Source organism: Malus sylvestris, chromosome 1, assembly GCF_916048215.2.
Source record: "Malus sylvestris chromosome 1, drMalSylv7.2, whole genome shotgun sequence".
NCBI lineage: Eukaryota > Viridiplantae > Streptophyta > Magnoliopsida > Rosales > Rosaceae > Malus > Malus sylvestris.
Genome location: NC_062260.1, coordinates 15,089,897 through 15,104,077, shown reverse-complemented (window position 1 = coordinate 15,104,077; position 14,181 = coordinate 15,089,897). Strand labels below are relative to the sequence as shown.

General features: G+C 41.7%; 1 protein-coding gene and 1 long non-coding RNA gene across 3 annotated transcripts; one reads left to right on the top strand and one right to left on the bottom strand.

Moving 5' to 3' along the window:
- On the top strand, positions 1-1,800 carry LOC126618721 (uncharacterized). Of its 2 annotated transcripts, none has more exons than XR_007621832.1 (2): positions 1-360; positions 499-1,800. It is a non-coding gene; the product is annotated as an uncharacterized LOC126618721 (long non-coding RNA). The 2 variants fall into 2 exon arrangements; XR_007621833.1 differs by having other exon boundaries at positions 1-404.
- Positions 1,801-12,462: 10,662 nt separating this feature from the next.
- Positions 12,463-14,181, bottom strand: LOC126618595 (putative UDP-rhamnose:rhamnosyltransferase 1). The gene has a single exon (XM_050286710.1). The coding sequence runs from the start codon at positions 14,123-14,125 to the stop codon at positions 12,707-12,709; it is 1,419 nt and encodes a 472-aa protein (XP_050142667.1). The 5' UTR covers positions 14,126-14,181; the 3' UTR covers positions 12,463-12,706.

The window sequence follows — 14,181 nt, the reverse complement described above, 5'->3', positions numbered from 1 at the left end:
CGTATTATCTTCCCCTCTCTACAACCCATAAACCACTCTCTTATTTTTTGTCTCATCTCTCTTGTATTATATCTCTTTCTCTACAACCCAGAAACCACCTAACCCTTCCTTCCACCCAATCCAAAACCAAGCCGAACATCCCTACTCACTCCCTCTCATTTCATTTTGCCTCTCATCTGCCTTCACTCAGTCTCAGACTCTTTCTCTCTTTCTCGGATTCGAAGCTCAGTAGCCACCCACCGTCTAACAATCTGACTCCGACGAACTATCTCCACTATGGCCACCACCACACCTCACGGCTTCATCCCCACCTCTGGTTCTCTCCAATGATTCTCTGTGTGTGTAGGGTTTCGAATTAAGGTTAGGGTTTCAAATTGGGAGCTCTGGTTAGGAGGAGGACGCAGGTCTCTCTCTTCACTCTATTCCTCTCTCGACCATAAATCTTTCACTGATTCACTATCACTATGTCTTTGATTTCAATTTTGATTTTTAATGCAGGTTCGGATGATTTCAATTTTAATCTAGATGATTTGGATTATGATGATGTTCGGTTTCGAGAAATTCTGAAATACCGAAAATATTTAGGGAATCCCAAAATATTGGTTCAAGATCGGTTATGAGATTTTCACCCCAATAATTTTCGGTTCGGGATTTGATATGCCAGTTTTGGTTCAGTATCCCATACCGGTCATGAGATTTTCATCCCGAAAATTTTCGGTTCGGGATTTGATATGCCATTTTTGGTTCAGTATCCCATACCAAACCATGCCTAGTTTGTTTTTTTTAAGAAACATTGAAATTTCATCGTTATAATTAAACAAACGTTATAATTAAACAAACGGTTTCAAATTAAATTGAATTTTTTTAAGGATGATTTATGAATCAAGACTTACAAAATAAATGATTCGGATTGTTGAAGTTCGATGTGGAGTGAGTCTCACAACTAATTCTCATTTTTTGAAAAAAAATGGATATCCCTCCCCTTAGACCATCTTCAACCATTGGATTAAATAATTTAGGTTTTAACTCAGAAATAGTTTTTCTACTTCAACTTTTTAAGGTTAAATTATCAGGTGGGCCAACCCACTAAACTAGGGGATTCCTGACCTAAATTTGCCCCATAAATGAGTTTTGGGTTAAAACTCATATTTGCCTAAGGGTTGAAGAAAGTTAGGGTAAGTTTAGAACCTAAAATTTGAGTTTTACTCCAAGGGTTGGAGATGGGCAACCTAGTTTGGTATCGAGTTTGACATTCATGAGATTCAAACCTAAAATATCTCACTTACAAGAAAAAAGAAATACCACCATACTGTATTACTGAGTTACATAAGAAGTAGTGTCTATATTTGAAGAAAATAAATAAAGGTTAAGTTTTAGGAATAACTATATTCTAATTATGAGCCTATCTATATATTTTGAATGCATGGCACATTCCCTCCCTACTCCTTTGCAAAGAGGTTAAGCATAGGCTCTGGACCATTGGGCCTTGTCTAAGGGATGCTGAGAAAGAATATGATGCATTACAGGACAATAGAAATAACCGAATGGAATGAGACCACGATGACAATTGTATCAATGTACAGTTGGTATACCACAAATTATTCTTGGTGCAGCTTGGCGGCTTGCTTGTGATAAACTCGTGAATCATAAAACAGTTTCTGTGTGCACGAATTTGCCCAACAACATTCATACCTACCCCTTTTTTTTTTGTGTGAAAAGATAAGATTTAATTCAAATAAAATACAAACAATTGTAATACACTCACTAAATGCTATGAGCATCTCCTAGAGTTTCTTTAAACTTTTGCTAAATTAGCTAGAGAACAGGGTTGAAAAACTATTTTAGCTAGTCATAACATCTCTAACGATAATCTATTTTAACAAATCTTTAATATTTTATTAGTTCTTCAAGAGAGAGCGCTTTAAGAGGAGAGAGAAAGAGTTGAAAAGTAGAGTTTTAGTAATTCTTTAATAGTCAACAAATGTTTAATTCTCTCTCCTCCTCTAGCGAGCATATCCTAGAGAAGCTCTAAATTTTAATAAATGAGCAAGTGGAACAATGTCGAAAAAATTATTTTAGTTGTTGTAAGCATAATTTACTGAATAATTATGAAAGCCAGAGAGAGGGGGTGCGGCACATAGAGAGAAGAGAGAGATGTGTAATTGTAAGGTGTGATTGTGCCTTTATTTATAGTAGCAGGGAAGGTTAATTTCTTACCCTAATATGATTACAACTGTAATAGGATATTAACTACTAAAGGGAATATTCAAAGATATCCCTTAAGTGAGTAAATACTCAAACATATGGCGCATCAGGTCTTCAACGATGAAGTAAGTACAGTTGATGAAGTTGTCGGCACAATGAGCGAATGCGAGTCTCAAATCAATGGAAGAATGCATAAAAGGTAAAACTCATAAAACCTTGCTATGGTAAAACCCAAGGTGGTAGAAAAACTCATAGACTAAGGAGAAAAGTGAGAAGTTGCATTAAGTCAAAACTATACATCTTATGGATGCAAGTAGAAGAGCTCACAAGGGTATGATCAGCCCAGGATGGGTGCCTCGTCAAAACCTAGTTAGGTAGCAAAAACCCAATGGGAAAAATGTTTCTAATCGTAGGGAAAAATAGTACATTAAGATCAAATGAGTATACTTCTGGATAATCCCCCTGAGTTTGACAAAACTTCCAAATAAGAACTACAAAAATTGCATATGAATAGTTAGGCATACCAATTCCTTGGATAAGCTTCTGGAAGGTTGACTTCAGCAGTGATGTCGTGTAGAGGTTGGCAAAGTTGTTTGGGATCGGCTTGCATGACTTCAATCTCCTGATGCTTTGCTGATGTAGATGTAGATGCAATATATCTTGGTGTTGACTTCATTGATGTATCATGGCTTGGTCGGGTTGATACATGCAACATAGTCTTCATGGATCGTCGTTGAGACTTAATGATGGATGAAAACACAACAAGTACTTAGAATATACTCAACAAGAACTGTTAACCATGTCTCATGTATGGTGCAGTAAAGTGAGGTGAGTGTTCGAATGATTTGAAGATTTCCAAGAACTGTTAACCATGTCTCATATCGTGGATTTCCAAGATATTGCAATCTTCCTTAACGGTAAAGACATAACCATTTGGGATATGCCTTATGCGGGTCTGATAAGTAACTCGCGTCAGCATAACAAACAAGGCTAGCCTCATTCCGAGGATTAGGGGGTTGGATCCATTCGAGATGCGTTGTCTGCCTACGGAACTTGAGCGAATGTGTAAGTTGTACCTTCTCTAGGTATTGCACCATCTTCAAATGTTTTGCCATGTACTTCCTAGTAGTATGGCTGGTGATTAGATGGGAATCAGAATGAATTGTAAGTTTTTTCACTGCCCAGTCTTTTGCCATTCGGAGGCCTGCTAGTAGAACTTCGTACTCTATTTCGTTGTTGGATGCTTTGAAGCTTAGAGTGATCACCTGCTTGAGCATTGAACCGTCTGGGGTGTAAAGGACCACGTATGCTTTTGAGTCCTTGTAGTTAGATGCACAATCGTCGTGCAAATGACAGAAGTCTTCATCGGGTGACGCATGCGTAGCTTAGGCGTGCTTGGTTGCCTCTGAGGCGTCGTTCGGTCACTTTGTTGCGTCACCTAGGCTAGGCGTGAAGGTGCAGCAGGAAGTCATGGAGCCGTCGTTGGTCGCTCTAGAGTTGAATTTTGAAGCAAAGGTTGGTTGGGGCCATGTGAAGTGCAGCAGGAAGTGGTGCTCAACTTCCGGTACATGTTGCTCCTATGTAGAATCTTTTGGAGTGACAAGGACAAAACTTGCTTTCGAGTGTGTCATTCTAGTGTTCGTCTGCCCTTGATGCGCCTTTTGGGTTGAGTTGCTGTGTTCGTCGGAAAACTTTACATCTGCCAATGTTTGTGCCTTTATTGTCGCGTGTCTAGATTGGGCGGAATAGTGCATCATGAGGATGACTGCGTGCATCTGAAGGCATAACTTCAGCTTCCTGGATGCAAAAACTGTCGCCAAAGTTAGCTTTTGAATTTCTGGTAGCTGGTGTCCTTATCGAGAAGAACTTTTGAACTATGGAAGATAGTCGGGCTTTCAGCTATTCTCTTATCATGGTATAGCTTATTGCTGTTTCATACCATCAAACATGCGATTAGGTTCTTCGCTGCTTCCGGTTTGGATAATAGGGAGGTGATGTTAGGTATTCCTTCAAGTCCTTAAATCTGGATCAGCGAGTCTCATCCCAACATGCATGCTTCTCAACAAGAGTGAAAAAGTCTACCAGAGTTAGATCTTCTTTCATGATCAATTTTTTGAACAGCAGGTGGTCTGCCGGAAGTTCTTTTTAAAAGGCTGATTTAGCTATCAAATTGTTGCATCCGACTATCTTTGTCTTCTCTGCCTTGAACCTCTTAACATAGTCACGAAACGACTCATTTGGGTTCTTCTTGACATTAAACAAGTGGTCGGACTTCTTCTTGATCAAGCAATATGATGAATATTCTTCGGTGAAAACCAAAGAAAGTTCGTTGAAACTCCGAAAGGATTGTGGCGACAGGGTGTAGAACCAATCTTGCGCCTCACTTTGTAAAGTGGTGACGAATATCTTGTACATAAGATCGTTGTTGTTTCGATAGACAATCATTGCACTTTGGTAGTGCTTTAAGTGTCTTTCTAGGTCTCCATCTCATTTGAAGGATATGAAATGTGGCATGCTAAACTTGCATGGAGGCTTTGCCTGCACAATCTCATCTGTGAAGTGTAACCTGCTTATGTTGGTCATGTCCCATCGTATTGGTTCGTCAATGACCTCATTGCATAGGAAATCATGTAATCGCTCTGTCAAGAGCCTCTATACCTCTTCCTAAATTTGCATTTGTTAGGGTAGCAGAGCTTTCGGCAGCCCCTGGTTATGACTTGCTAGTCTAAGCTGCTCTTCCAGGTGTTTGCCTAGTCTATGTCACGACTGTGGTATATGTGGTACGTTCTTAGCAGGCGAGTGAGTTCTTCGCAGGCTGTCGATTGAACTTAAGCTGGATTGAGTGAATGCTTCTCTCCGTTCATCGTGCTGCCTACTCCGATGTGAGGTGGATGATGCTCATTACGGGCCTAGTTGCGAATGAACACTTTCTGGCCGATTAGAGTGTGACCCAACCGTGAGTGTATGCTCATCCTTGGGCTTAACCAAGAGTGCATGCTCATCTGTTCGCTAAGATGAGAGTATATGTTATCTCAGGGGCCTAGTCGGGAATGTACACTGCCATAACGCTCGGTTCGTAACTGGTCAAGTGGCTGCTTGTCTAGACGCTGCTGAAGAGGTTCGTCATTTACCCTTGTCCTACTTTGGGATACCTCGTCTGGGGCACGTTGCATCTCGATGCGCTGCAAGAGTTGATTCACCAAGGTCATTTGCTGCACGAGGGCGCTTGCCAACTCAATGACTTGTCGAGACAAATGTTGTTAGCCATTTGGGTTAGAAGAGCTTGGAAGGTATGCGTCTCCTTGAATAGTGGACGTGTAATAAACTCCAGGTGCGAGATTTGAGTTGGGTTTGGGTTCAGCTTGGAAGCGCGCTAGGCTTGAACAGCTTGGCTTGTGCGCTGAGTGGAGGTGTGTACTGCTTGGGCCTATGCTGTTGGGGCAGCGACTTGGGCTGCCTTTGGTGCCTGGGCTTGTTGTTGTACAGTGGTGTGGGTTTGGGCTTATGGCTGCCTAGTTGTTTGGGCCTCACCTGTTTGGGTCACCATGGGAATGGGCTGCGACATGCGTGCATGTTGAGCCTGGGCTCAGTTCGGGAGTGCGTTGGGTCGTGGCTCGCCTGGGCTTGGGCCTGTGTGGATTGGAATGGCACGGCTTGGGCTTGCGGGCCTTAGGCCGTTGTCTTGGCTCAGTAGGTTTGGGCTTTTCTGAGAGTGGCCATGGTGGCAGTTACCATGGTGGCAGTTACCATGGTGGCTATCGTGGTGGCTGCCACGGCGGTGCTCTGGGGTGGTGCCGCTCCACTTGTCGTCATGTTGGGCCTTGTGGATCGCTGTGGTCCCAATTCTTGAATGTTGAAATTTTTGTTTGTTGTGGTTTCTGAGTTTCTAGTCGTTGTACTTTTCTTTTACGTTTTATCGAAGAATTTTTATAAAAATTCCAAGAATAAGAACGTACGAAAAATCTACGAATGAACAAGAAAACAAAAACCTTGAATGCGAGAGTCTTTTACGAGCGTTTTGAATCAAGACTCTCAATGAAAGCACCAATTTGTGGATGCAAATATTTGCCTTCTTCTTCTTGGACGAAAATGCACCTGCAAAACAATTAATACCTTAGGTCAAAGCCAAGAGCCTCACGCACCTAAGATGAATGGGGGAGGGGGCTTTGGCCGAAGAACCTTCGATGCCAAAGTTAGAATTTGAGGGAGAAAGTGTTTGGAGAAATTTGGAGAGTTTTAGAAGAGAATTGGAGTTAGGTTTTTTGGAGAAATGATGGCTATTTATAGGGGCATGGTCGGTCCTATTTGGAGAAAAGGGATCTGGCCACTTATGGTGGTTTTTGGCTCTAATTGCAAGATATTATGTCAAAATAATATCTTGCTCAATTAGGAAATTCAATTTATTAGGAAATTAATCAATTAATTTTGGTAATTAATCCTAATTTGAAAAGAATAAATAGGGGTTACCTTGTGGGGAGGATTTGATGAGGATTGATGAAATAATTTTTGAATAAATACCTATTTTGATCACCTTTGACCTTGATTGAGCCGTTATTGTCTACATTTTGCGTGTGGGAGTTTCAGTGTGCCTCAAGGTTAATTTTGTCTTTTTCACCCAGGAATCCATGTGTCGCCTCCATTTTTTTTTTTTATTATTTTTGGCTCCACAGTTATAATGTGTTTGCATTGTTAGGTAGAGAACTTTCCAAAGAAATAATCTATTGGGACTAGTTATGAATGATTGTACAGTGAAACATGGAGCTTGCTGTGTCTGTAACTTTGCTTGCCCAAAGACGTTGTATTTACATAACTTCTTGTGTTTATGTTTTGCAGTGCATGATTGGAAATTCATCTTTTGTATATATATAGACAGTTTATTGCTCAAAAGTGTGATTGGTTCTATAGTTGTTGGATGACAAAGAATATTAAGTTTCTTTTCTTTGTCACAAAACTCATGAATTTCGAATCAAATTTCTATAAAAAAATTGCAGGTTTCAATATGCTCAACTTGATGAACATTGAGAAACTTAATGGCATTAACTTTAAGATTTGGAAGCAACAAATTGAAATGCATCTGCGGATGCTTGAATTCATCATTGCTTTCTCCCAGCCACAACCAATAGCCTTGACTGAAGATAGTACTACTGCAGAAAAGGAGACATTTGCCAAATGGGAAAGAGCTAATCAGATGTCATTGTTAATTATGCAAAATGCAACGGAGGAGCATATCAGGGGTGGTATTCCAAAGTGTGACTTGGCAAAGTCGTAAATGGCCAAGATTGAGGAAAAGTTTAAAAGGTCTGATAAGGTTGAGATTGGTGTTTATCTTTCAGAGTTAATCAATGCTAAGCATGATGGCGTTAAAAGTGTTAGAGAGAATTTGCTCAAACTTGTCAAGCTCTCTAACAAACTCAATGCAAGGGATATTGGCATAGCTGACCAATTCCTTGTTCATTTGGCTTTATTCTCACTGCCAAATGATTATTAGCAAATTAAGGTAAGCTATAATACTTAGAAAGAAACATGGAATATCAATGAATTGGTTTCCATCTGCTGCCAAGAAGAAGAGACAATGAAGAAGTAAAAAATTGACAGTGTCAATCTGATTCATGCTGGAAAAGGAAAGGATAAAGCTACTGGAACTTCTAAGTTTGACAATGGGAAGTCGAATTGCACATGTTCAAAATCAAATGCTGCACAAGGGTCAAAGAAACATGGTTCAACTTCTACAGGGCCTAATAAAGGTGATACTCCTTCCACGAGTTCTGGTCTTAAGATAAATAAACCCCACTCCAAGAGGTGTCATCATTGCAATTCTTTTGAGCACTTAAGGAAGGATTGTGTAGGATTCAAAGCATGGCTCATTAAGAAGGGTATAAAACAAATAAATGTTTTTGTAATGGTAGAATCAAACATGGTTTTTATAGGGATTTCAAAGCCAGGAGAGCCAAAATAAGGAGCATTACAATGTTTATGTTGGAAATGGAAGTCGTGTCAATGTTGAGTCTGTTGGTCAAGTTATGTTAAAACTTTCTTCAAGTTATGTTTTGACGTTAAATAATGTCCTTTATGTACCTTCAATGAGAAGGAATTTGTTGTTAGCTACGAAGTTTGTACAAGATGTTTTTTCATATGTTGGTGATGACTTGAGTATTCGATTTTATTGAAAGGATCAGTTGGATAATTTGTTGGGTTATGTTTCTCTTTATTCTAATCTTTGGCAAATCCAGTGTACCTATTTTCATGAATGTCATAATGTTAGTCCCCCAAAGAGAATGCTCACTAATGATAATTCTTTCATGTTATGGCATAGGAGACTTGGGCATATATCCAAGGAGAGAATGATGAGATTGGTGAAATTAGGTTCATTGTCAAATCTAAGTTTTCACGACTTACAAAATTGTATTGACTGTTAGAGCAAGTCCACCCCTAAGGACTTTGTGCCAGCACCCAGCCCATTTATCCACTCCAGTGAACAGTAATAGACTTCAATGAACAGTAATAGACTAATGCATCTCCGCCCCTAACAAAAAATAGCCTAGTCAATTTTATTAAAATATTATTATTTTTTATTATAAAATAATTATTATAAAGCTGGGCAGGGGTCGATCCCTGGATAGAAAAAAGGAACAGACTTGGACTGGATAGAAAAAAGGGGGATTTTTCGCGCGCGGGGGGGGGGGGGGGGGTCGATCCTGCAAGTTTCGCGGGTGGGCTTTCCCTCACCATGTCGGTACCCAGGGCTTCAACCTTCACTGCACGATCGCACGACCTCGACACCCAGGGCTTCAACCTTCACTGCACGATCGCGGAGCTCAACCTGGACCACCTCAACAAGGTGTTCATGGCCGTCGGGTTTCTGAAGACATGACGACAAAGTGGCCGGTGGCGTTCACGATGGTGCGATCGCGGAGCTCAACATGGACTCGCTGCTGTGAATGGAGTACATGAAGACGAAGCGGCCGGTGGCGTTCACGAGGTCGACGGGAGACGGCCTCCAGTTCAAACTTCCTTCGGACGCCATGCTGGCGTCACCATGGCATCAGATAGGCCGGTCCCAAGATCTGTCGATTTTAGGCCGGCCTGTGGACTGGCATGGGCTGGGTGCCAGTCAATTGGGTCGGCTGGAACAAATTCACTGGGTCCTGGCCTATTTTTTCGGTTGGGTGCTGGGCAAAAAGTCCTCCAGTGGACTTGCTCTTATAAGGGTAAAACCACCTCCTCAAATAACAAGTCAAATTCGAAAAGAAGTAGTGATCTTTTAGAAATTATTCATATCGATGTTTGTGGTCCATTTCCAACTAGAACGATTTGTGGCAACTCTTATTTTGTGCTCTTTATAGATAACTTCTCTCGGTATACATATCTTTATTTGATTTCTGAAAAAACACAGGTTTTAAATTGTTTTAAAAATTTTAAACTTGAAGTGGAAAAACAATTGGAAAAACACATTAAGGTTGTAATATCAGACCGTGTAGGAGAATATTTTGGTAGGTTTACAGAAGCCGGCCAACAAAAGGGACCATTTGCCATGTATTTGCAGCAAGAAGTCATAGTTGCTCAGTATACTACACCTGGTACACACTCCCAAAATGGAGTTGTAGAACATAGAAATCGAACCCTAAAGGAGATGGTAAAGAGCATGTTTTCCTATTCACAACTCCCTGAGTTTCTTTGAGGAGAGGCTATAAGAACAGCTAATTACATACTAAACCGTGTACCAAGTAAAGCTGTCTGTTTAACTCCTTTTGAACTTTGGACATGAAGGAAGCCCAGTTTTTCAAATTTCCATACTTGGGGTTGTCGATGTGAAGCTCGTTTATACAATCCTCATGAGAAGAAATTGGATATGAGGACTACAAGTTGTTACTTTGTAGGGTATCCTAAGAAATCCAACGGTTATCGTTTTTAAAATGCACACACTCGTTTGGCAGAGAGCAACAATGCCAAGTTCATTGAAGATGGTGGAGCTTTGTACTCACATTCAAGGAATAGTTATGTGTTTGAACAAATGGAAGAGAATAATCAGTCATCAACAAATGGTTTAAGTGTTCTAACCTTGCCAACAACTATTCAATCAAATAGTGCACTGTCACAGGTCTGTGGGCAATTTACTCCAATGCATGAGCACCAAGATGTCATTCACGACATTGAAGAAATGTTGATCCCTCAAGCAACTTCAAGTCAACATGCAGTAACACCAATACCAAGTGGACATGCAGAATCATCTAATCCAATAACACTGATGCAAGCAGCTGTTCCTCTTAGGAAATCACAAAGAACCAAAAAATCAGCATTATCAAATGAGTACATGACCTATTTGAACGAAGTAGAGTATGATTTTGGTGATGTTGATGATCCCACCACATATAATGCAGCCATAGAAAGTCCACAAGCCTCCTTATGGCATGCTGCCATGCAAGATGAGTTGAATTAAATGAAAGCAAATGGTGTCTAGAGCTTAGTTGAAGGAATAAATGATATGAAGCCAATAGGGAACAAATGGGTATTTAAGACCAAAAGAGACAACAATGGGAATATTGAATGGCATAAGGCTAGGTTGGTGGCTAAAGGTTTTACACTGATGATGGGATCTTTGAATGGCTTGATATGCAAAAACGAAGGTCAGTTGTTTTTGTATCGTTTGGAAGTGAGTATAAGTTGAGTAAGGAGCAAGTCTTTGAGATATCTTATGGGCTGGAGCTATCAGAACTCCCTTTTCTTTGGGCACTCAGAAAACCCAATTGGGCAAAAAGTGAAGTTGATGCTCTGCCTCGAGGGTTTGTTGACCGTACATCAGAGAAGGGGCTTGTTTGCTTCAGATGGGTGCCCCAAATGGAAATCTTGGCACACCCTTCATTTGGGGTTCTTTGTTTCACTCTCGATGGGGATCAATAATTGAGACTCTGCAATTTGGGCATGTTCTTGTTGTGCTACCATTCATTATTGATCAGCCTCTGCATGCAAGGCTGCTAGAGGATAAATTTAAACTTTAAATAAAGGGTAAAAGATTGTTTACTACCCTCATGTTTCATGGTTTTCAACATTTAGTACATCAATTTTTTTTCGTCTCAGAGTCATACCTAAAGTGTAAATTTTGTGACAGTTTCATACATTTGTTAGTCAAATTGTTAATTCTCCTGTTAAGTGATGACGTGGCGCCCATGTGGACAATGACTGGGCGCCACGTGTCATTAAAAATATTAAAATATTATTATTATAAAAAAAAAACCCTATCGTCTTCCCCACCCCGACCCCCTCCCTTCTCTCTCCCTTCTCTTCTCTGCACCTACCCAACCCCCAACCTCTGCACCTTCCCCCACCCCTATATTCCCCCACTGCACATCCAAATCAAGTAAATTAACCCGTCTTCCACCTCCCTTCCTTCTTCCCTCTGCAACATTCTCTTCGGCTCCCCCTTTTCTCTCCCCTATTTTTATCCCCCCTTCTCCACAACCTCCACCTCCTCCACCATTCCTCTCCTAACCCCACCCCTTCTTCCTCCTCATTATCCTGCACCCCAACCTAACCCCACCCCCTGTCCTTCTTCCCCGATCCCCCTCATTCCTCCCTCTTCGCCTCTCTCTCCCAAACACCCTCCCTCTTCACCTTTCTCTCCCAAGCACAGTCGATTGGAGGGTCCATCATCGAGTTTGGATCCGAGCTTCTCCATGTCCAGCAGGTGCCGAAGATTTTGTCCTCAGAGCCGCCCAGCTCCTCGAAGCTGCAGGACGGCTTTCGAACGGGTCCTAGAGCAGATCCAGGTCGTCGGGATCAGAAAATGGATCTCGGATTGGGTTCGACGGTGGTAGGAGCCCCGGAACGGGCCGCTCGGAGTTGCGTCTGGCAACGGTTGTGCCATGCGTCTTGAGAGCTGGAGCTCGGATCCGGTTTCGGGTTGGATGGATCTTGCATTTTGTCAAGTCCAGTTTCGGGGTGGGGGAAGGTGCAGAGGTTGGGGTTGGGTAGGTGCAAAGAAGAGAAGGGTATTTTGTCGAGTCCAGTTTCTGGGTGGGGGAAGGTGCAGAGGTTGGGGGTTGGAGAGAGAAGGGAGGGGGGGTTGGGGTGGGGAAGACGACATGTTTTTTTTAATTTATATATATATATTTTATAATAATAATAATAATATTTTAATATTTTTAATGACACGTGGTGCCCAGTCATTTTCCACATGGGTGCCACGTCATCACTTAACGGGAGAATTAACAGTTTGACTAACGGATGTATGAAACTATCCCAAAATTTACACTTTAGGTATGACTCTGGGACGAAAAAAAATTGATGTACTAAATGTTGAAAACCATGAAACATGAGGGTAGTAAACAGTCTTTTACCCTTAAATAAATAAACGAAAGTGCACAACGTTATTGGACGGCACACATTTTTATCACCACTTTAGCTAGTACATAAGGACTACATTAAAAACACATAAAAACTGCACTTTCTTCATGAATTTTAGAAACCATTGGAGATTATTAGCCACCTCCCATAAAATGGAGATTTAGGACGTCCTCTTTGTACAATTATTCTTGAGACAGTTGACAAATTGGCCAATGTAGTGGTCTTGGTGCAGCTTGTGATCACCAAAAACAGCTGCAGCTTTCCTTGCATTGGATCTCAGCTTCTCTCCTTCCTCTTCCACCATTGCATGCCTCAGTTTTTTGGATATCTCATCTCTACTAAATGACCCATCACGGCTGCGTTTCACTTCGACAGCCAGACCCCTGTCCTCCAAAAGCCTTGCATTCAGTGGCTGATCAAAGACCATTGGTAGAGCAACAAGAACATGCCCAAATTGAAGAGTCTCAATTATAGATCCCCATCCAGAGTGAAACAAAGAACCCCCAATTGATGGGTGTGCCAAGATTTCCATTTGGGGCACCCACCCCAAGCAAACAAGCCCTTTCTCTGATGTACGGTCAACAAACCCTACAGGCAGGGCATCAGCATCATTATTTGCCCAACTGGGTTTTCTGAGTGCCCAAAGAAAGGGGAGTTCTGATAGCTCCAGCCCATAGGCTATCTCAAAGACTTGCTCTTTACTCAACTTACACTCACTCCCAAACCCTACAAACACAACTGACCTGGTTTCGTGCTTATCAAGCCATTCAAAGATCCCATCATCAGTGGAAATTTCCCCTTTTGCCCTTCTTGTTGGTTTCTCAGGAGGAAGCAGACCTGTGGACATCACTGGCTTTCCAGTAAGTTTCTTGTAAACCTCCAAGTATTCTCCTTCAACCTCGTCGCAAGAACGAATGGCTAAAACTTGACTTCCGGAAACAATCTTGGCAAGTCTTGCAGAATCACTTATCCCACTTCCATTCGCTCCAAAAAAGCCTCGAGGCACATAAAACGCTTCGAACTCTCGAAACGCCACCGTTGAAGCAAACGCAACCCAATCCGGTGGCGATGTTAAGCTTTCCGGTGTTGGGAGAGCATGGTTTCTGTTTGCACCCAAGAGATTTTCTGGTCCGCCAAAGAAGGCACTGCCAGCCATACAGAAAGGAGAAAAATAGCCAACTGGAATACCATACTCTTTGGCGATGTCGACCACCCAATGAGCTGCATAGTCAGATATAATCCAATCAGGCAGCTGCTCCCCAATGAACTGCTTAATGGGTTCCTGCAGCAGATCATATGCAATCTTCAAGTTGTCTGTTTTTTCAAAGGGTACATCCACTGTGGCCTCAGCTCCTTCAGGCAAGAAGCCGGGATCCAATGGAGGAAATGGAATGGGGACTAAATGTATAAAGGATTGTAAATCCGTTGAGAATTTTGGGAGCTTTTGGATGTTTTTTGGCGTGGATATGAAGGAGACATGAACTTTAGCTTTTGCCAAGGCTACGGAAAGTTGGAAATACGGGATAATGTGGCCAAAGGCAGACCATGGAAGCATCACAACTCTAAGATCTTTTGCCATGATTGGGGGGTCTTTTTCTGTTGGATGGAATTTTCTGTGAGAGGTTTTTTTTATCT

Coding starts and splice junctions, on each gene's coding strand:
- LOC126618595 (XM_050286710.1), bottom strand. CDS start 14,125: ATGGCAAAAGATCTTAGAGTTGTGATGCTTCCATGGTCTGCCTTTGGC.